General features: G+C 37.9%; 1 protein-coding gene across 6 annotated transcripts in view; it reads left to right on the forward strand.

Moving 5' to 3' along the window:
- The first annotated feature begins 4,579 nt into the window (after positions 1 to 4,579).
- LOC105390594 (fasciclin-1) overlaps positions 4,580 to 23,625 on the forward strand; it is an 86,368-nt gene continuing 67,322 nt past the window's right edge. For 5 of the 6 annotated variants that reach the window (XM_038119033.2, XM_038119180.2, XM_038119090.2 and 2 more), the window contains exon 1: positions 4,580 to 4,837. In XM_038119033.2, coding sequence (XP_037974961.2) covers positions 4,733 to 4,837 — 105 coding nt within the window. In that variant the 5' untranslated portion in view covers positions 4,580 to 4,732. The remainder of the gene's footprint in view (positions 4,838 to 23,625) is intronic. The other variant, XM_038119320.2, reaches the window with a different exon arrangement.

Consider the following 23,625-nt stretch of genomic DNA (forward strand, 5'->3'; position numbering starts at 1 on the left):
GTAGAGAGAACTACTGAACAACTGAACATGCAGCTGTTGTCGGTGCGGGGTCACTCACTGTAGCTTATTTGGTTATGTTGTAGTTAGGTATCACGTGATGTAGTTAGGTATCTATTCTATTTATATATTTTATTTATTGGCATCACACAACAGGTACATTACACAACATGCAATAAAAATATATAAGTTCAAGCTTAAAACTAGTAATGCACCCTAATGGTGTGTTGACAGCATGCTAAGTTTCTTTAAAAAAGTGAACGAATGACTTAAAACTAGTTACAAATTAAACACATAAAAGAATACATGCTATGGTTGAAACACTGATCGAAAATGGCAAAATCAAATAGGTAACATCTAATCTAAGTAATATCCAAGATGTAGCATTTTATTAATTGCGATCTGACGCCGAGACTTACAAATATATCAATATTAAAATTATTGTACACATTATTAAGAAGGTCGCAAATTCTAATTATTGGATCGTGGCGTGATCGGACAGTACCTACTGCTTATTGGTGTATAAAAAACATGATATTTTCTGCAAGTTCTGCGATTAACCTGTGGCACATTTAATTTAATATTTCCTAGTAGGTTAGTATTAAGTGAACCATGACAAATCTTGTGTAAGGTAAACAAACTGATTCGGGATCGCCGTTCCTCTAAAGTACTAGACTATTCTATTCAGAGAGGGGGGTGAAGTTCCTGTACGTGGCTCTCTCGAGTGGAACCTTTTTACATATGTTAGGTATCACATTTACCTTATAACGAGTTTTAAGAAAAATCGTATTGTAAGCTGAAACCCGGACTCAGTGGGATCTAGAATTTCGTAATGTCTTGTATAGTATACCTACGTCCGACGCAGCCTGGGCACTTAGCGACTTAAGCTTATCTGGCTGGCCAACGCTTTTGCTACTGCGACTAATCTTAGTCTTGCTCTTGTTTTTGTCACTGAACCGATAAGAAGACATTTAAAAGCTTACGAAAAAATATGTTTCAGATCGTTAATAACCACGACTCTATCTATTACATGAAAGCTATGGTTCGTATGTTATTTGTAAAGCCAGAGTAACCCCTCAGGGCCCTCACGTTGCGGTCATGTTTACATGTTTGCTTGTTAGTGTTTTGTCCCGAGCGCCAATATGGATAGGTGATGTAGCCGATTCTGAATCAATTAAAATGTAAATTTATGGCTATCAATAAAATACTTTTTTATACAAAAAGCTTGCTGTTACTGTCCTTCACCACGGAGACAAACCTGGACTAGGGTGGCCCCAGTGTTTTCTCAAAGAAAATGTTTAAAACCTGGTGCCATACTTAATAAATCCAACTGCAATCACCACTGACCACAACATAATTGTGCACATCGATCACTGTTGTCAGCGACTGATAGTCATCGACACTGTCAGTCACAGACCCTCGAGACCACCTATTTGTCGCACTCAATCGGGCAAGCTGTTAATAGCCTGATGCCAAACTGATTAGTGGTTGCTAATTGCACTGAATTGTTATTGTAGATTTTTCAGTTTACAAAAATATTTTTACATTGAAATTGAAGAAATGCTATTGCGTACAGAAGCCTATCATAAATTCCTATCAGAATCAACTACCTACTTAACAGTGGTTATTTTCGTGATGAATTTTGTAATAGTTACAACACTGGTTTCGAATAGGTAGGTAACAAAGGTCGCTCTTATCTACTCCTTTCAGTAAACCTTTGGTCAAAAGAATACAATTGTAATCTTATTGGGTTTTCAATTCTGCTAAGTATATTTTGGTATAAATTAAGAAGTTTTACTCAATGTAACCACTTTCCTAATGAAGTATTCGAAAGAATTAGCATAAGTAAGTATTCCCGAAGGACGGTGGAATAGCCGCTCGCTGCGAGCTCAAGCAGTCAGACCCCTTAGCATGAATTTTCATCGCGAACGTGAAGTAAACGTGAAAGTAAAGTTACTCGATGAATTTTATAGGAAAATTTTAGCTCTGCTACCGACCGCCAGGGGCGCTACAAAATTACACGATACAAAATACAAAATTACCCGATGAATTTCACTTCACGTTCGCGATGAAAATTCATGCTAAGGGGTCAGTTCACTATTGGAGCGACGGTTCAGTTTCCATAATCATGGTAAAACCAGTAACCGTCGTCGATTATAAGATTCGAAACCTCCGTTTACGTTGCGTATCGTCAACTGTCACTGTCAAAATGTAAGGCAAAGTTAGTTCCAAAACTGACATTTGTTTTTTCCATGTTAGGTGGAATTTCACCAAACGCTAAACGTATTTAGTAGCCTGTCATACGTCTGTCAGTTAGTACAAAATGTATTTAAAATTTTATTGAAATACTATTTTATATACGTTTAGCGTTTGGTAAAAGTGACCCTTAGTATAGTTTCGAAAATAGTATCGAATCCTGTGATCGCACCTCTAGTGTATAATAATTATATGTAGCTATGCCTGTAGCATTTGTGCGTGTAGTGTAGAGTCTTAAATAAGCAGCATGAAGATTGAAGTGAGAGTTAGGAAATAAGAGAAAAGTGTCGTATATAGTATTATGGCGTAGGCGTCGATAGTCTTTTCCGTTTAGGAGTAATTTGGTGCTATTGTCATTGGAACTTTTTATTGCCCGCAAGTGGATTTTAAAAACATTTCCAATAAGAGCTGTTATGTTGGTTCTGAAGTAAACTTGCTACTGAATTCTTTCAGGATATTTATTACTAGGATAAAGAGATATTTTATATCCGCACTCATCATCACTTTGGATAGCACCTACTTCAGTTACTTTGTCTTTGAAGGAACTATAATATTCTTATTCTTACTTTGTAATTTTATCGTGACGCTTTTCAGATAAACCTCATTTTATGGAGCTTTGTTAAAGAAAAATTCAGACACTTTCAGTTTAATTACCTACTCCGAAGGAATTAGAAAACCTGGAATCTATAAAGAATATAAGATCTTAGGTTAGCTTCGCACTTCAAGATAATAATGAGACTTGAATACCACTTACCTTTATAATAGCGATAGAAGGCCGATTAAAGCAGAGCCTCCATTGATAAAGAACAATGGGTGGGGATTGAACCCGTGACGTTTGCTCCTTAGATTAACAATATATGAACAAGATGGAGTGTTGGAGCAAAAAACGTTTCGGGAAACAACACCCCACTTAGATTTTATTTTGAATTAATTTGGTTAGAAGATTTATGCCCATTATTCATTTGTATGATGGTTGACATTAGGTTGAACTTAAAACGGTTTGATTGTAAACAGAATGCGCTCATTTGCTTTGTTTTTGTGTGTGTCTTGTTTGTATATTTTTTATCTAAGGCTCTCGCTCGGTCTCACTGTACGTTCGGTTACGACCCTAGTTGGCTCCAAACAAACTTGCCAATTTATAGCCTTTCCAAATGAGATCCCAGAGCGTTGCCCTTTAAAGGCATTCCATCAAAAATTTATAGACGCCAGCAAAAAACTCGTGATCCGATTCTCCGAAGCATTTTTAGTTTCACAAGTTACAGAGACTTCTGGAAGCTACCGGCATTTTCAAGGATAATTTCATTGGAATTTAGTAACGTTATTTTGTTGTTGAGTAGAAAGTGGCTCATCTTGTATGAATACTTTATGAGCAATAAGTAATTCTGAGAGCAGATTGGATCTATGAAGTATGTAAGTAAGTAATAATTTCACTAAAAGCAGAACCTACCTAATTTGGATAAGGCTAATGAGGATTTTTGTTGTATCTATGCGTACGTGACTTATGTTAGGCTACTTCAGCGGATGCTACATCGGTTACCAATAAAATATCACATATTTAGCTTATTCTTTAAGTATTCAAAGAGGATTATGTGCGTCCGTGTATGGGCTTTGTTTAGATATGATGATGATTAAGTATAGGAACAATATTCTTTTCGACATCTCAAATGTAAACCTGAGAAAACATGTATTTAAGTAAACAAATACTTATAAATAATATCTGCCCCAACCCCGAATAGAAACCGGGGCCTTTGGCACAACATTTGTCGCTACTAACCGCTGCGCCTAACCGGTCGTCATGGACCTATAACTCTTATAATTATGTTAACAGGGTGGAATATTAAGGGTCTATAGCAGTCGCGCAGGTAAGCAACTCGCGGTATTCAAGGAACCTTCCGAAGAAGAAGAAGGAACCTTCCGAAAGCCAAAAAAACGCATTATTGTGGGTGCAGCAGGCTTTTGTAGCTAAGGCGTTCCTTGCACAAAAGGTGTTCGTGCTATGACAACAAATACAAAAAATGTCTGCTGCAAGCTTTTTAATAAGGTTAATATTTGTGACATGAATGCGGTAAATTCTTATTCGATTTATTTAAGTACAAAAATATTATCATTTAGGTACAGGTTCCAGGGAGTAGAGACCTTAAACAAAATTTACAGCAAATTCTCGCATCCTGGCTCGACGCCACCAAACCCTCACTTCTAATTGGTCGTTAATACAGTCCTTGATAGGTCCCGAAGAGGAGCTGATTAATCTGATGATGCATCATCAATACCCATCCTGTGGACAGGTCGGCGGGGGTGAGGCGCGGGGCCGGCGCGCGGGGGGCGGGGCTCGCCGTCAGTACGCGTTCTCTCCGTGAGCCGCGAGCACCGTCCTAGCCCCGCGTCTCGGCTCCGCGCAAACTTCGACCCGAAACAAATGAAGTTCGCGGCAATCGCGAGTGTTTCTGTGTAATCTGTGGTTGTAGCTAGTGAACTGGCCATGGCTGGGCTGGTGCTATTGTTAGTGTTGTGTGCGGGCGTCGTGGGAGCCGAGAGGAAAATGACCATCGCCGAGAAACTTCGGGAGGACGCTGATTTGTCGCAGGTTAGTTTTCAAACTTTATTAGCTCACATATTTTAACACAACCGGCACTTTGTATCGTTTTCCGTGTACTCTGTACATTCATAATTATCAGTTAAGCATGCAAGAGTAGTTGAAAAGAGTTCAACGCAGTGCTCTGGCAGAGTGAAAGTATAAACAGTTTTGAGCAAAACAATGATAGCGCTTGTTTGTATCCACAGAGCAAGTCACCGGTACCGGTTTCCGAAGTGACTCAGGTTACAACATCGAGGTATAGATAGTTAGGTAGGCATTTGTACTACTGTGCGCACTGCCGAGATCGCAGGCTCTAGTATTAATATTTAACTTGCAATGAATGGCCAATCACTCATCATTCCCAACCTACGAAGGTCGATTACGATTAACTAGTGTAATTAGTGTATGTTAGGTGGGAGGCTAACTTTTAACCACCGCTTGTAGGTCAATCTTAGCCTGAAAAGTATAGATGTGATGATAAAATTCATGACTGAGATTCAGTTTATCGCCAAACTTTGAGTAGGTACCTACTTATAGGGTATTGCAATAGGTACCAATAATCGTTGCATGCATTATGTTCTGCAAAAAACGAACCTATTCGACTTTAAAGTCGCCCTTAGTAGCACGGCGGGCTTCTATTTAAGCCATAGTAACAGGTGATGATAATTAATTAGCGTATGTCCACAACAGCCTCTATGGCTTTAACGGTTTCTGCCATCTGGTATTAGCTCTACTCTACCTTACAAGTTAGTTTGTAAATTCTCATTCTGATAAAAAAGTATTCTGCCTGGAAAATACGCCTCCGCCTCTCGTTCACCAAATAAGGGAAAAAAAAACTTATGTAAGTACCTACATACTTAATAAATCGTCCGATACTCCCCTTAAATTGACATCTCCCAATTATCCCTTAAATTAATTGGAGCAATTAAATGTGTTCGTGGAATATTTTCATAAAAATAATTATAAAGCGGACCCATGTTGGGGTGCCAATTCTAGCTTCATAAAAATAAAAAATCCGTATGAAAGCTCGAGTTGTACATAACATGTTTTAATTATTAAATGTATTTGCAGGTACATCATACCTTAATTTTAATAAGTAACTTAAGTTAAGAGCACTTCTTACTCAACGAAACTTTATATTCATAAAACACTTTCTTAAATTATTAATAACTAATTTCAATCTTTTTAAACCTACAATTTCTCAGCTGCAAGCCGTGGAGTCTAGTTAATTGCCTTTTTATTTCTCTTCCGCTTGAAAATAAACCGCTCTTCGCTGCAGAAGTGCAAGTAAGGTTTCTAATTTTCTATCCACTTGGGTCTCGTGAATACTTTCCGAATAATCTTATTTATCCGCTACTATCACAAAAGCACCTTTGTCCACTACTCCGATACGGGACCGATATTTGCCGACCAGTTTTACCGTCCGTCACTTCTGATCCAAAATGTGACTTACGATTAATCGGACCGGGTCGAACCGACTGCCCGAAAGTAAAACGCTGTAAAGAACTTAGCGTAGTGGATAAAGGCCCTTATAGTTTAGCCGGTTTACCGCAACGATGACGCAGCAAATCCAATTTAGCATCAAGTAATCTCATTACGAAGAATTAAGTGAAGGAAGTGTGGTGGGCCCTCGTCAGCGGTGTGGGATGGTAGTGGCTAATGAAATTTGTCGCTGATCGACTCATTATGAATCGTTCATTGTATTGAAGCCAATTTAATCGAGGTTTTTCGTAAGATTTTTTAAGAAAGTATAGAAATACTTACTTGTTTATATAAATTCGATAAGTCTACATATATTTAATTTAAAAGGTAATTTATTAATAATAATTAAGAGACATAGAAAAATATAATTAGATATTATACAAAATTATACAAATAGCCCGCCCCAGGACGCACCCGACCCAAAGGTTCCCATCACGCTGGCAGCATTACCGCGCTGCACTGCGAGGGAGATCCTCTGCATCAAGTACGCCCCAGAGCGATTGTCATGTCCTCGATCCCTAATACGACGCCCTAACTCTTTTATGAATGCCCTGCCCTGTGTTTTCTTTTAAAATTAGTAGCAAGACGGAACTTTAATCTGAGGACATAATGCAGTTTTCGTTTCCAGTATTAAAAAAAAACACTATCTGATTAGTTTGTAATTTTGGCGAAGAATGCGATAAAAATATTTTTTAATTGGCTGGCTACAAAAATCTGAAATGATAATAACTGAATCCTGTCACATTGTTAATCACATTAACAATTAACTCAGTAAAGCGGACTTAAATAATTATACTGAATTTAATGAGTTAAGTGAATAATTAAGTGCCTTCGTCGCGTCGTTTGCAAATAAGTTCCATCTGTCTTCAACAGGAGCTCTCTCCGGATTGGATTCTAGATCATTATCTAACACTTAACAAATGCGAAGATTTACGGTTTATAAAGATAAGGTAATTAAAATTAAAGACTTATAACGAACTATAAACTTTTTGTCTATCTTATAGTTTTATGTCGATTTGTCTATCAATTAATTAGGCATATAAATCACTTGTACCTAAATACATACAATCTGCCATTCCGTATTATTCTTACGACACATGTAAAATACACACTTTATCGTTAAACCATTTTGGTTGTTGCCTTTTATATTTATTTTATATATTGAAAACACTGTAAAATAAGCTTGTGAGAATAATACTCCGCTTTTCGACACAAAAATGGGTTACTAATCATTACTATAGAGTCTCGCTACTCTGACATTAAGATAAACATTAAATAACAGAGCTATAATTTCCCCATACAACGGCTACAAAATTCATAATTAATTATACTGAAATACGTTTGTTTAAGCAATGAAAAAGTTCCAGTTACAATGCAACTTACCAAATGAGATAAACCGTGGTACGGATTAATTTCTGTATAGTGTAAATTGTGCCAAGGATATTAAACTCGCATCCTTAAAGTCAGAGTAGGCCTGAGCTAAGCTGAGTGAGTTCAGAGACTTACATCATTGATGTTAATATCTCAAACGACAGCTTCCGTCCGTCTTGAAGACAGTGAGTGGTACAAGGGACATGCTATGGCGGCGAGAGATTCAACGATGCCGCTGCCACACTCATGCAAGGAACTCAAGTTATTATTGATTTCTTCTGTTGATTTCGGCTGTATAAATGTAAAATGTTGATCCATGTAAGATGCAGTTTTTTTGACCTTAGATTTTTTAATGCTAATTTTTTGACCCTAGTGCCAGTTTACGTCTTTCCCACAAAGTCGCCAGCTATCTGGCCATTCGCATACACGTAATTATTTTTTCTTTCTCAATAATGGTACCTAACTAAAAAATATACGTTAGAAGCTTCAGCCGAGAAAAGTCAATATTTATAGTGTAGGTGTACATGTATTGTAAGCTCCACAACTACATAATATCAAACAGCCTTTGTAGTTCAAACTTACGGTAAATTTTACGTAACCACAGTAATGTTCTTTTAGCTGTAAGTCCACATCACACATCCACACCGTCTGCCCACTTCCGCTGGTTATAATTAATGTACTGTCGAGGAATTGGATCTCTTCCTACCGATATAAGATAATTTGCATGCTAAGATAAATACTGGCTCAACATGAGCACTTTAAGATAACTAGGTATGTTAATCATTTTATTTGTAACCAGGTAGACTGGCATCCACGACAAAGGCTGAGCCTAGTGTGGAAGCCACCGAATTTCGATAATTTATAACCTCTCACTATACTTTCTCTCTCTTTTGCAAATAAAGTATTCTAAGCTATTCTATTAAAGTTTCGCTTTATTTAAGCCAGCTTGTTTACTACAAAACACAATCAAAACCAGTCCAATACTTTGAAAGTAGAGTTTTTATTCATAACTCAAAAAATTTTGGCTCTATATTATATTGAATAACATTAGTCTATATATATTATAACGTTTTCAGAATGGATTGGTCAATGACAGAGGAAAATAAATGACGAAAGAAACTTCTCGAGCAGCGATTTGAAACTTTCTGCCTTATCTGGCTGCCTATTTGTCATCGATGGTACAGCCAACAGTGGCTCCCTGTCGAAGGCGGTCAGTCGAGCATCACTCACGGCCACGGTGTCGAGTTACGTTGCCAGAACTCATGCGGGTTATCAATGGGTGATTCATTCATACGAACCGTTATTTCAATTCACTTGATGCGTTATTGTTTAACGGAAATTATTGTCATTGGATGGGAATTAGCATGAGCATGATTGATTCAATATTGCAGGATAGGCAGAGGAAGATACTTATTACCGAATGGAAAATAATAATTCTACGGAAACTCCTGACGCATTCAAAGTATAGCGCAGTTGAAAATAGAGCTACTTATAGGTGCTCACGGGTGTTTTAAAGTTAAAAAGGTCGCATATATTGATAGGAAAAGGAAGAATAATATATGTAGGTAAATGAACAAAACGAAAGCCCAGTAACGTAATTTCATTTAAAAAATACTCTGTACTCTGGTCTATACAATATTTATGGAAAAAAGGAAGAAGATTATACATGAACAAAATGGAAGTCCAGCAACGTGATTTTAATTAAAAAAAACTGTTGTACGTGCATACACATGTGGCAAAACAATCGTGTAATACGTCAAATGAGCCTTCCTACCTTAATTACAAACACGTATGTACTCAAAGTACTCACATGCAGAGATAGTGGCTCTTGCGTTTGAATATAGCTCTTGCGAAGCACGTATTAAGACAGTGCACACTGTTCAAAGTGAAACATTTGGGGATACCTTACTACCCGCACTGCTGCAGTGGATTTCAGTTTGAATTCCCGCGGTGTCACTTGCATTGACTAATTGAAATTGCTTTTGTCTCTTCGCCATCTGTTGACTGCTTTATGTCGTCGTGTGTGAATTGAATATTACGAACCTATTGTACAAGTAGTAGAGTTCATTATTCTGTTGGTAGCCTAATACGGTGACCCATCAATCACCCATCAGTATGTTGATACTGATACGCTCGTTGTTTGAATATGTGTTTTAGGCAGAATTGTGTTTTGAGTAGGTAATCATATAACCTTATATTATGTGTGGTTATAAATCCCAACCAACATGTTCATCACGAGATATGTTGTAGGTGTGCTCTGCTGGGCACAGTCTTTCTTACTCAAAGCCAAGTATGTATAAACTCCCACCATTTGGAAAAGATTCAGTAGGATTCTAGCTAAAGTTTATCGTAAAAGTATAGTAGGATCCTTGCGTGAGGTTCTTGCTAGAGATTATCGTGTCATTCTTAATACGTGTTTCGCTAAGTTCAATTTACTGTTCTACGACATGGTAGCACTACCTTATGGAACGCAATCCACAACTGTTCTACCAAACGAACCAAAGAGGGATTGAATTACCCGCAAAATTAGCAGAATGAACGATTGATATCTCTTTAAAGGATTGTGTCTATCAACTAGCACGCGAATAGCCCAGTAAGTGATTGCGTGTTGTGCACAGGAGGGTACACTTGCTTAACGAAATACGTAGTTCTATAGCGCTGCTGAGCTAACCACGACTCTATCTCGTTGCATTAAACGTACCGGTTGCTTGGCAATCCTGCAGAGTAGTCCACCTAAGCCTTGTGGAGGCTCAACTACAGGCATGGAACGGCTGACGACAACAATCCCACAATTTGCTGAGTCAATTAAGAACAAATGCTTACATTTACATAACTTTTTGTCATGCACGAAATACGACTTTTGAATGTTACAGAAACAAATAATTAATTATAACCTTGTTTAAAAATTCTTGTGTGTTTGATTTTAAATAAACAACGAATAAAAATGGTGCTCGAAAAATCAGTAACACGAGTCTAGAACACATCAAAGCGAAAGTATTTTAATAAGCTTTTATGTTTGTGGTTTGTGAACTATGACGCTGAGCGTAGGGTTTATGAAATTCCTGCGAGGGGCCCGCAGGTCTTGGTGGTGCGTGGCGTGACGTGACGTGTGACGTGTGGCGCGTGACGTGTGACGTGTAGCGGGTGACGTATGTCAGTAGATCGACAACCAATCTCATCCATCATGCTTGCTGCACAACTGAAGGAGCTGTTATTGGCGCCAATACATATAAATATGAGATACTTATGCATTATTACCTAGTTCCCGTTATAGCTTACACAATTTCTTTGCAACTGATCACACATGAATTTGAAAGCAATCAATAAGCGGTAAAATTTACACGCTCGCGCCTCGAACAATGAGCTCATCCCGACGAATCGTCAATCGAATTGGCAGCTAATGCCGCCGCTCGGAAGCTGAACTATCGGCATCAAATTGTCTTTACCGGCCGGCTATTCAGCTCTTTGTCTCATTGTACAAGTTCTCTAAGCGAGTTGTCGAGTTCAGTTCCGCTGAACTTCTGCCACCCTGGTACTTGCCTCAACTGAACCAATACAAACTTTGTTGGACAATCTGTGGGGATGTCTTTTGTTCTTGTTGTTCGCCAGTTGTTGCTGCCTGCCGTATAAAAGGGGTCCGATTAGGATCTGTACTTTACTTATTTTGCATTTAAATTAAAAATAAATATTGTTAATATGTTAGATGCATCCTCAACTGTACATGATAAGCAGTAGGTAAAGGTAAATTAAGATTAGCCTAAGCTGTTTCCTGGCTAAGCTAAAACTTTAGCGTTTAGCAATGAATAAAATTGTTATGGGGAACAGAGTGCATGAAGTAAACAAGTCGTTAATTTGGTTGCGATAAACAAACAACATCGCAGTCAGCGGTGTAAGGGTCAACCTGATCATAATAATTTCTTTCTGACTTCTGGTAGCTCTATTGAAGGGACAATGACCCTTGATAAGCCAAAGAATTTATCAACAAACTATTATTGTTTGAAACCCAGCTAGGTACCATGAAGCAAAGGGCCTTTATCTCGTTCCGCCTACACTAAAGTATTGAAATTCAATTTAGAACGAAACTTTCGGGTCTTCTTATTTTTATGCAAATTCGGTAAAGTCCTTATCCTCCTATCTCCGTGATATGTATTAGATAGTCTCCCCTTGTACCAGAAACGAAGTTAAGCCATGTATGCAATATCCAGTAGTGGATGGTAATAGAAAATTCTATGCTGAGAAATTTCGATACGCTTGAATTTTCCCAATCTGTTACATCATGAGAACCTAAGAATTGAACTTCTATAAATAACTAGTTAGATTGTCAATAGTTATTTCGCTTTTCGGGAGCAAAATTTAATTGAAACAGAATAACGATAACGTAAAAAACATTGACTGGTTGACAAGAACTTTTTTATTTTTATTCGGAATCAGTGAGCCTGTTGAAAAGTTTAAATATCATGTCGAGTGACGGCGCGGGGGCGGGAGGGGGACAGGTCACGGGCTTTAATAAGTTCCCTCTGATCGGTCGTGACACTTTGACAGTTATGCGGGTGACCTCCGCTCGGCTATGTAGCCCTGGTACATTGTCTGACAAATTCACATATTTTTTCTACTGAAGCATAGGAAATCACTGGAAACTTCTGTAATAAGAATAAGACATCCTTTTTCCTATAAGTAAATGGAATGTTCAATAAAACGGTAAAAGGGATTTACTTAAAGACTTTGCAAAAACAAGCTGCGCAAAACCAATTTGAGAATTCCGACTAACTCGAAGCCAATTGACGCGAAAACACGTAGATACTTGAAAAAGGCGATCGCTAATTGAAACTATTCGCAAAACTTGTGACGGACTGGAAACGCTTTTTTAAACGACAAATAAAAGCGACTCCAACGGATCTAAAATTCGACGAATTCTCGATACATTTTCAGGCTGAAAGTGTTTGTTTGGGATTTTTTGCAACAGTTCAGAGCGGGGAACAATTGGTTAGAAAGACGGAGCGCCTTTGCCGGTAGTTCATTACATAAAGTGTCGATTTGGAAAGAATTGAAATTTATGGCTACCAATAAGGAGTTTACTATCACTTTAATTCTGAATTTCCTGCTGACTGTATATAGATATGGGATTCAATAACGGGATGAAACGACAGACCATAATTTCAGAGATAATTTAACATCATAAAATACTGTTTAAAATTGGACTCGGGTATCTGAATTAACATTAAATTCTCTGTAGGATAATTATTGCGGAAAAACATAGATAATGTATGATGATTAAACGAACATGAGAAAAATTAAACCTAAAATGCTGTAGGCATACATATAATAACATAATATTATGTCGTTTGTGTGTATGTAAACTTAGTCAATATCAAACTGACTAATTTCATCAAATCAGGTCAGATCTAGTGGCTTCAGCAACTTATGATGATAGAGAACCACATGATGCCAAGCTAGATAGGTACCTAATATGGTTTAATATTTTTAATAAGAAGCGTATTTTTCAATATGGACAGCCGCGTTACGACAGGGGAGGGGGCGGAAACGAGGGGGGGGGGAAGTGTCGTGTGTCCAATATCAGCTCGTGCCGGTGACACAGCACTGGGGTGAACATGAAAACTGATCAGTTGGGATAATATTTTTTGAGGTAAATATCTGCATATATATTTAATTATGTAAAATTGTAAATTATACAATTCGTGGTATAGAGTTAATATTATAGGTATACTTTTTGAAGTGGTGAAATACAGTGAAAAATAGATATGACATTGTGTGATCGTGATGGTAATCTATCGCTTTCTAGAAATTCACTGATAAAATTCTAAGACACCTATCTACCTATTTTTCAAGCTATGTACCCCATATTATTATGGTGGTGAGGTCTGCCTTCTTCACTGGCTTTGGCCGTCTTAAATCGTTCCCACCCCGTAGGTACATAATGATGGTCACCCTGAGTGCACAGGTGCAAGTTCTACCCGTCACCCGGATCCCGGATGAACCCCGCACGGCGCCCGGACGCAATATTACTGAACACCGAACAACTTGAGACTCCAAATTGTTGTTAATTTGGTCCTTCAACCCGGACTTTTAAACGCCTCTAAACTTTTAAGTGGCTTTTGAACGATTTTGTCTCTGTTTTAGAAGTATTAGGTATATCTTTATCAGGCGCATAATAATAAGTAGGGTAACTTACCTACTTAGGTGTATTGTTAATTCCATAATGCAAACATTTAATCAAACATATTAACAAACAACTATTCAAAATCACCATATACCTAAAAGATTTAGCCACCATTATCCTAGTTCTTTTTAGCTTTAGTTACACTTGAAATTGATATTGACAATAACTGTTTAGTTTGTATGTGATACTGTCAGCGCTGTAACGCTGTTAGCGTCAAACAACTTGTCACCGCTGTCACGGCTCGCGATCCCGACGTGTTATTGTGAGCCAGCTCACCGGCGAGGAAACAGAGCTAACACAATATTGTTGCAGCGCTTGACAACCCGCCATCTACGTACTGGCTGCATAGAAAATAATACGGCTGCACAAAAGAAATTAAATGTTCAAAATTTGAATACATTTTCTAGGAACTTCACGATGATGAAGTTCGTTATTAAGTTCACTGTCGTTCGATTTTTCTAAAATTCTTCGGCTTTTGTGTAAAATGATGTTGAAAGGAAACACAGAATAGGTATCTTCTGCTCTGAAAGAAGGTTTAAAAAGAATGAACTTACACTATACTCGTGTAGGTAAGCATAGTTAGGCTGGCAGTTCTATTTTCTTTTCCATTCAGTGTAATTTGGTGAAAAAAGGAACCTGTGCTGCACAGCCCATTCAACTTTGACTGCGGTTTTGTAAAGGAGCTGGTTCCCTCTGCATAAAATGGAGGTAATTTTCCTGATCATTGCAGCGTCCCCCCGACTGCGCCGCGGACTCTACAAAGGAAAATCCATGAATTGTTGAAATGAAACCTTAAATATTTCCCTTCCTCATTCATTATTTATCCGTCCTCCGAATATACAGTTTTTATTTGCAACGAAATGTTTTGAATATTAATATTATTCGTTGCCACGTTGCAACATAAAACTGAAATGATTGACTTAAAAGTATAAATGAATGTCACGTAAGTAATTCATATCTATTTTCAAATAAATCAGAGCTCTACTTACCAAAGATAAAGCTTACTTAGGCGAGTCTATTCCCGGAGCGCGGGAGGCGACGTCAATCAGATCCACGTTGAAGATAAAGGAACAATACGTTTACTCGTCTCACCCTTGAGGTTCCACCTCAAGCCATGTTCGCCCTTATTGTGTGGCACGCATCCGCCTGGCTCGCCCAACTATCGCGCGGCGCTACAACAACACATTACGGGCCAAATTTGCTCGGGAAATGCGAGTGGAGTGACGTTATCAAGTTACGTCTTCCCTCCTTTGTACGGCTGCCGGGAGCACACGGAGTAGGAAAGCGCACAGAGAGTATTTTTTAACGTCGACGAGCGCACGGCCGCCGCTGCCAGAGCCATTTGCAGTTGCGTCAGTTGCGTCCTGCTGGCTGGAATTGAAACGCCATGTTGTGTCTACCTATTGAGATGGCCAGTACATGTGGTATAAGAGATGACTTTTTGCAAATTCCAAGCCATCATGTCTGATAGTAGATATTTATGTCATAATATATACAATAAATATAATATTCATGAATAATATAGTGTCATAACAAATAACCTTTAAAATAATTCGTACACGGAATTATAAATATACGCTATTATAACTATACACACAGGGCAAACTTTGCGAATTTGCATGGAGCATCATCAAAACCGTCAAATCGACCGTAACGTTTACAACAATTATCTATCTTCGACAGTACTTAGGGTGCCCTCGGGACGCTCAACATAAATCACAGATTATATCTCTCGCATGATCTCTGGCATTATTCGTTGTCTGTGTCGCTGCACTCCTCAACTCGGGGTTTTAAAGAGCCGGCCCATTAAACACGTCATCGACGTAAATTTACGGCTGGTCCTGTCCCCAATAATAAAAATTGATGGTCCGTGGCCTGCATGCCAAAACCTCCACAATGAGGCAATAAGCTTGTTTCATTACTCTCTGGTACATGCACTAGGGTTCCACTCGTATTAGTTTGTTACGGCTGATTTTCAATGTCACGATAAGTATTTTGGAATTAAATAATGTTGCTGTCACTTTCTAATCCAAACATTCAGACGCGACAGCATCTGAATTATTCCCCAGATAAGGTATCTGACCATTGTTAAACTCAGGCCTTACAGTTTAGTTTCGCCTACTGTAGAAGTAGGTATGTAAGCCAACTGGCGACATGTGTGTTAGAAAGTAAATCAAAACACTCGAACCCTTTATAAATTTATAATACTGAACTGATTTACTGCCTGAAGTTTCAGTTCTCACATAAATTGTGTTCTTATTGTACACGTTGTGTTATTTCATATGGCGTAACATAATATAACGTTGTGTTAAAATAATAAAGTATAATTCGATAAATTTAACTTCTTGACATGCAGACCCACCATCTTTATGATAATATTACTCTGTTAAAATTATATCAAGATTTTTGTTTTGTGGTGTAATATCCCTAAACCTCTTACCAAGCGTCTTAATTCTCCAGTCTTTCAGAATGGCCATGCCTATATAATACTGGCCATGTTCTTTCAACGGTTTATTTAAAACAAAAAGCGACCGCCTTGTTCGTTTTTGTTTCAATATGAGTGGCGCGTCGCTCGCCCGTCAGAGGAAGTGAACTCATGTATTCTGCGTCTGATCTGCCTACGTAATGAATATGATGTTCACTCACAGTCACTACTAAAGGCATTTGAGAAGTATCCAGAAAGTTCAAAGTCACCTTGGCATTTCAGGTGCGGTTATTTTATTAGTAATTTTATTAATTATTATGCATACATACAGGCTGAAGGCATGGGTTTGCTTGCGTAGCTATAATAATCGTAAAATATTTTTCAACTATACCTATGATAATACGAAGGGTTAGGTAGGTTAAGTTAAGTTAAGATTAAGTTTTAATGCGAGTAAAATTGTTTAACTGTCAAATAGGTAATTAACCTTCGGAAATTTGCTAACTACTTATCACAGATTGAAGACGGGAACAACATAAAGTCATAATTATGCAAGGTATCAAGTGTAGGTATTATGATAATCATAAGACCATTAGTGTTGAGTGAACTTTTTTCGCCTCATTCCCAGTACAGTATTAAAAAAAAACCTTTTAGCAACTCTTCATCTCCCGGTCGCTAATAAACCACAACTCGTTGCCGAAATTCGCTTCAACAAAGTAGAATTTAAGTTGAAGCTAGAGAGCTTTTCAATGTCGTAAATTGTAGTTCACACGAGCGATTAGACACATTTGCAATTCAAATGAAGCCGCAGTAGACCGCCGCGATGTGGTTACTCTACTGCCGGTTGCTGTGCTGGAGGGTTACTCTATATATACTGACGAATAAGAGCTGTCGTGCAATCGGCTCGTTTAACACACACACACGCACTCACGTCTTGTACTAATGTACTCCCTTGCGGGGTAGGCAGAGGTGCATTGCTGCACCCACTTTTCGCCAGAGTGTTATGTTAGTCCCAATGTAATAGGGGGCGGGCCTATTGCCATTTTACGAGTACATCCAATACCCGAGAACAAATATCTGTGTTTAAACAAATATCTGCCCCAGCCGGGAATCGAACCCGGGACCATCGGCTCAGTAGTCAGGGTCACTAACCACTACGCCATTCGGTCGGCTCGTTTAATACTATGAGATAGAGACGTGGCTCACGTAGCAGCGCTCCGAAACTTAGTTTTTGGTCATATAGAGTGACCCCCCTGTGCCAGAGTGAGAATGAGTCTTGAGATAGATTCTACAGACGTATTTACTGCCAATAAATAGTTCTATAATATTACTAAAAACTATCGATGACATAAGATTTTGGTAGATTTAACATTTATTTTCATGTGATGATGATTTCCATTACATTCATCGGTAGCTGTTCCTAATATTAAGCGTTTCATAATAATTCTATGTTTTTTTATATTACATTTTTCCTAATATAATGACTTTTTTGTTTTTTGTACTAATTAGCTGCACCATTCTGCCGTATCATAATTTGTTTGATCAGATAAACCGCTTACATTGTCAAAAACTAATTGCAATCAAAAATATAATTATGTTAACAAAATGGCAACCAGTAATAGTTTAATTAAACATATAATTAGATGCCAACCGCAGATAGCCGAAAACTACGCATATGAAATCGCTTTGTTTGCATATCTGTGATCCATCAATATCAGACAAGCATTAATAACTTGCTAGTCAATTGAATATTTGATTATAGGTGTTCAGAGTTGTTTGGATATAGTGGAAATGTATGCATATTAATTTTATTGTAAACGTTCATTACTTACTTATGTGAAATTCGTGTGTAAATTATTTTTGTTATTGTGAATGATTTATTGAGTTACAAAAATTAAATTTTTACGAGTAATTTGTATGAAAGTCGATAAATAGGTCATGCTCATGCTACGATAAATTATCTATATATCACTATATCTTCGATGAAAATATTGAAAGAAAAAATCTTGAAAGGGACACTACCACTTTATTTATCCATCCGAAATGGAAACAAAGAATCAAAGAGCCGATTACAGTTCACTGAAGAGGAATGAAGGACGACCTCTTTTGTCCCACTGTACTATAGCTTTTTATATATCTTCCCAGATTCGATCATTTATTTCGAACCACTAATCGGTAAAGAGGGGTGGTATAAGTTTTACCAATGTGTCTTAGGCTTAGGCCATCTAGCTCCGATGTATCGTTAGAAAGTCTCAAATTCGTTTTATTTGCAATACGAGTATGATGGATCATTTTGATCAAAAGAAATCTGCGGTAGTCATAATTTTGGATAATTATTAATAAAGTTACGTTAGCTAATTGGAGAATTGTAGGTCTAATATTTAGAATTAAACAACACAATGTAATTAATTTTCATTACTGAAAGTAACAACGTAACAGAAAATAAAATATCAAAATAATAAGAATACGTTAATCCGTAGAGCACACATAAGCCCTAGAGCAAACATACAGAGGAAAACTAACATGGAATATTAAATGTAACCTCGACTAGTAAAATGGACGTTATAGCCAAAGCTCACATTAGCACAGGGAATTAGGAAACCACAATGTAATTTAAAAGCCATTTTTGTAAGCGCAACACGCTTTGGAGTCGGCGCTAAATATAAATATATATTTTCCCTTTGAGCCAGGTAAAAAAGCCATTATTTTAAGAAGGCAGGGTTAAATACAAGCCAAAAGGGAATATTTTTTTTATGTGATTCTGATTGACACAGTAATATGTGACGTGGCATCATTTAATTTAGATGCTGTTAATATAGTTGATATACATATTACTATTTTTAATAAATAATTAATATCATAGATATAACTGCAATGCATATACATATAAATTGTTGTAAAATTATGGCTTGGTGTATTTTCTCCCGGAATTTATTGCTAAGATTTTTAAATAAGTAAGGAGAAATTCATATACTTACATGTAGGTGCACTGCACAAAGTTAATAAACATTCATAGAGAGGTCTGTTAACTTTTTTTTATTTCGTTTGTGAGCTCTGTTTGAAGAGTGTTCAATCCATTCCCATCCAGCAAATATTGGCTTTCATTTGAAATCGGAGCAAGTCTATCGATATAAGCTAAAGCTTAATATTAAGAATTTAGGTAAGTACGAAACAAAAATCTGTTCAACCATTTGGGATCTACGCTACCACATACAGATACACTCACACATTAAACTTACAACACCGCTATTTTTCATCGGGGGTTAAAAAGCGATATTGGCAAAAAAATATTGACGTAAGTAAATAACAATAACATGGTCCATTCCAATACGGATTATGTGGAATAATGCGAAATCCGGTAAAAAGGAGATAGATACTAATCGGCTCCTGGCAAATTGATAAGACAGATGCTGACCAATAAATCACAACAATTACCCTCCACCGCTATTTGGTAACATTAAATAAATTGCTACAAAACTACGCTCGACTTAGCCGAACAGGCAAAGTAATGTGCGTTCGTTTGTATTGCCACGTATTTGTCACAGCAAATGGTTTTTGTACAACACACAATAATCTCATGTTAGTTTTTTGCGCCATGTTTTGAGGGTGACATTACGTGTGTTTTCTAACATTGTATTATTAATTTCGTGATCCGCTCAGCAGTTCAGCCGACGACAATGGGGTGGCTCTATTATGTTGAATAATAGTAGCATGCGGGCATAATCGCTGCTCCTATTCACTTCTAAAATCGGATTTGCTAAATTCAATCCGCGTAATAACATTATTTACCTTGAAGTAACAAACAGTAAGTCGAAAATTAAATTCACAATGCGCTTTCAAAGTGTCGTTTTCAGTTGAAATCTGTTGCAAAGAGCACTTGTATTCGGTGTCCCTTGAGGCAGAGCGGAAAATAATAGGATTTGCACATCGGGGACCGTGCGGCCGCGGCGCTCCGCAAACAACCCGGGATACGTGACGACGGCTGTTTGATCCGACTCCACTTACGTGTTTGTTTCTAAACATTATCCTTTCATCAACACGTCTTGCTTGCCTTTGAATCAATTAAGTAGTTCATTGTCCGATGCAGAAGAAAGACAGAGTATCCACCATTAAACGCGACTTTAAGAAGTCCCATTTGGATTTAGATACCCAGGATAGAACATCCTGGCGCCGAGTAACGAGGAGGGCCGACCCCAAATAATGGGAAGAGGCAAAGAAAAAGAAGAAGATTGTCCGATGCAGAATACTCGTTAGTAGAACAAAATGCCTCAGTCGTAAACAGGCTAATTGGACTAACAAATCGGCATAACAATGTCAATTACGGAAAACTTACACCCGGCACAATACAGTGTCATAGTTATACAACCTAATTAAGGATTCCGTTTCGCATCAGGCCCACTCGGCCCACTTCCGTATTCACCTCTAATACCTGCAAGTAGGTGACGCAGGGCGGGGTCGAGTCTGCTATATATTTATGTTAGCGCCACGCCACTGCAACGATGTTGCGACGACACTGCTGCTCCTTATTTTTGTCACCTGTGAAGTGTGAGTATATGAAATTTTTAATATGGAACCTTTTTAATCTAACCAAACGCGAAATATAAAGTCTTGTTTACTTTTCACTGCAAAAGTTATGTTTCTAAAGCAAAAAAAAAACAAATAATTATGCAACTTGTGATGATGTTTTATAGGAGTTATGATAGCGCATTTATTTTATCTTCCACAATGCACAAGGTGCCAATTTTAGTTTGGACAACCCAAAAATTTTACCTAATCTTCCTAAGCCCCATTTCCGTGCTATTTTTAGTGGACTCGCGTCGCCGGCCGGTGGTGCTAAGTAGGGTAGCGACACGAAGCCCCACGCCCGGGGCTTCGCTGACCGCAGCCAACTATGTCCACGCTAACTTCCGCGGGCGTCGGGACAACCTCTTGCGAACTGCTGCCGCCCGCGTCACATTGTTCTGAAGTTTCGGCCCAGTCTTGTAGCGACGGCTGAAGAGGTCATCAGCTAGAGTGGAAATTTTAAATAGCCTTGAGAGAGGGTGTGACATAAAATTTTATCATGTTTTGTCGTCAGATCACTGCACACTTGTGATAAGAAGGCGATTTTTCGGAGACGTACGTTTCATGACAAAAGCAATAATAACTTTTTTCTGTCAGTCCAAGTAAAGCATGCTATGAAACTGTTAAATTATGCTACTCTCTTGTTGAGACTCTCTACATAAGTTTAGTTTTTGGGCGGTCAGCTTTATTAATGTCGGAAAAGTTTTAATTAAGTAACTATTCGGATAGAGACAAATATTTACCCAAATGAGTTTGAATACTTTGAATGTATTTAGATACGATACTGAATATTATTCACTTTCCTCACAGTGTTTGTACTCAATCTGGGTACTTCCGTCGGTACACTCGAGATTCTTGGCCTGTTAAAAGTTTGCAAGTTATTCAGTTGCTAACTTGCTCCTTTAAACGCGAAATAAGTGAGCATTTGTGAGTATGACCGGTAAAAGCGAAATAAAAATATCAGTAGTTTTCCATTAGTGCACGCTTGCATCCCTCGTCACCATAAAACTGTCATAATCCGGTGTAATTTCGACGAAATCCCCTATAAAAGTTGACAAAAATGCTTTCAGTAGCGCTCGGAAGCGTCAATAAACCGGGTATTTTGTTTATGGATTATGGTTCGGGGTAAAAGCATTGTTCTGTCGGTCACATTAGGCGGATCCCAAAAAGCCGGATAGAGTCAAAGCAACCGGAGGCTCTTGAGTTTATTATGCGGGCGCGACGCTCGTTCTCTCTCAATTATGCTTTTTGGGTCAAAGTAGTCGGTGGCAGACGGCATTAGAGTAAATACTAGGTCCACACACAGACTGGGCTAGTTACGATAAAGAGCCCGCAGCAGCTTGGCTCAACGACTTTTGTTGGCTTTAGCTGGCTTTCGCCAATAGCGCTGCTGGCTGCCTATCCGAGGTCACTCGGCGTTTGCAACGCGAGATCATGTCGGTGTAAATACGTTGCTTTGGGGATAGCAGGTTTCAATAGGCAGTTACAGTTACTACGTCTAGCGTCTATCTCTGACATCACTAGATAGAAGTGTCGTGAGGTCCTGAGATAATCGACTTGTATTTCGAAATTGTCTATTATAAGTTTATCGACCACCAGATCTTAAAAATGAGATCATCTATGCTGTCAGATCATTTTGTACAACCATATGTCTGTGTCGAACTGATTCTTTCATAAAAACTTAGTTACAGGACACTGGGATATAACAGAGTGTGCCTTGTTTACTATACAAACACTTGAAACACTTCTGCGCTTAATGGTTCATTCACACAGATTTTTATTTATTGAATTATGTTACCTACATTTTTTTGACTAACAAATTTTTTGACATGTTTTACTAATTTACTATGGATGATATATCTGGAAATAAATGTTTAATAATAATAATAATAATATTAAATGTGTGTTAATCATATGTGTTTGTTCTAGTTAAAGAAGCTAGCTAGCCTACCTATACTGCACTTCTATTATAGTCCTGAATAGCACAACTGTTTAGTCCTGCAGCAAGGATCATTAGAATTCCCTTTGAGTAAGCTGTGTATAATAAATCTTTTAAGGATTATCTATGTAGGTACTATCTAAAACTATAAACAAGAACTAATAAGCTTTTAGAAGAAGAAACATTGAGATGAATGCAACATTAGAAACAATACTCCTACGATATGAAACGTTATTTACTTACTTTAGCATTTGCTAACTCTTGCTTACAGGGAAGTCAAATATACATAATCTATGTTGTATCATGGAAAGATCCGCGTTTATAACTGATGAAAGACTAGTTTCGCAATATCTGGATAATAGCTACCTGTGCGATAAACTACATTTGTGAAACAGGCCCTAAATGTATAGGTTTGAACCATGTTTCAGTGGTATCCTACTCACAGTGACAATAGTTAATTGTTCTGGTGACAAACTATTGATGGCTGCGTCAGGTCACGACTAATGACTAGTGCACATGTTCACGCAACACGCCGGCCTCTCGGGATGTATCGTGATTTATATGTATAGTACATAATATTATGTATTAGTTATGTATGGTCTAGAACAAATAGACCTATAGGTAGAGGAAGCGGTCGCTGTTCTGCAACGAGAGAATAATATGAACTAGATGGAGTGTCAGTGCAAATGAAACGTCTCTACAAATAGCACATCACTTTTACCACTATTGAATTAGTTCGGTTAGAAGATTTGTGAGTGTATTCATTGGAACGATGGTTGTCATTAGGTTAAACTTAAAACTGTTTGATTTTTCCTTTGTTTTTGTATGTGACACACCAACTT

The sequence above is a fragment of the Plutella xylostella genome, chromosome 9 (genome assembly GCF_932276165.1).
Source record: "Plutella xylostella chromosome 9, ilPluXylo3.1, whole genome shotgun sequence".
NCBI lineage: Eukaryota > Metazoa > Arthropoda > Insecta > Lepidoptera > Plutellidae > Plutella > Plutella xylostella.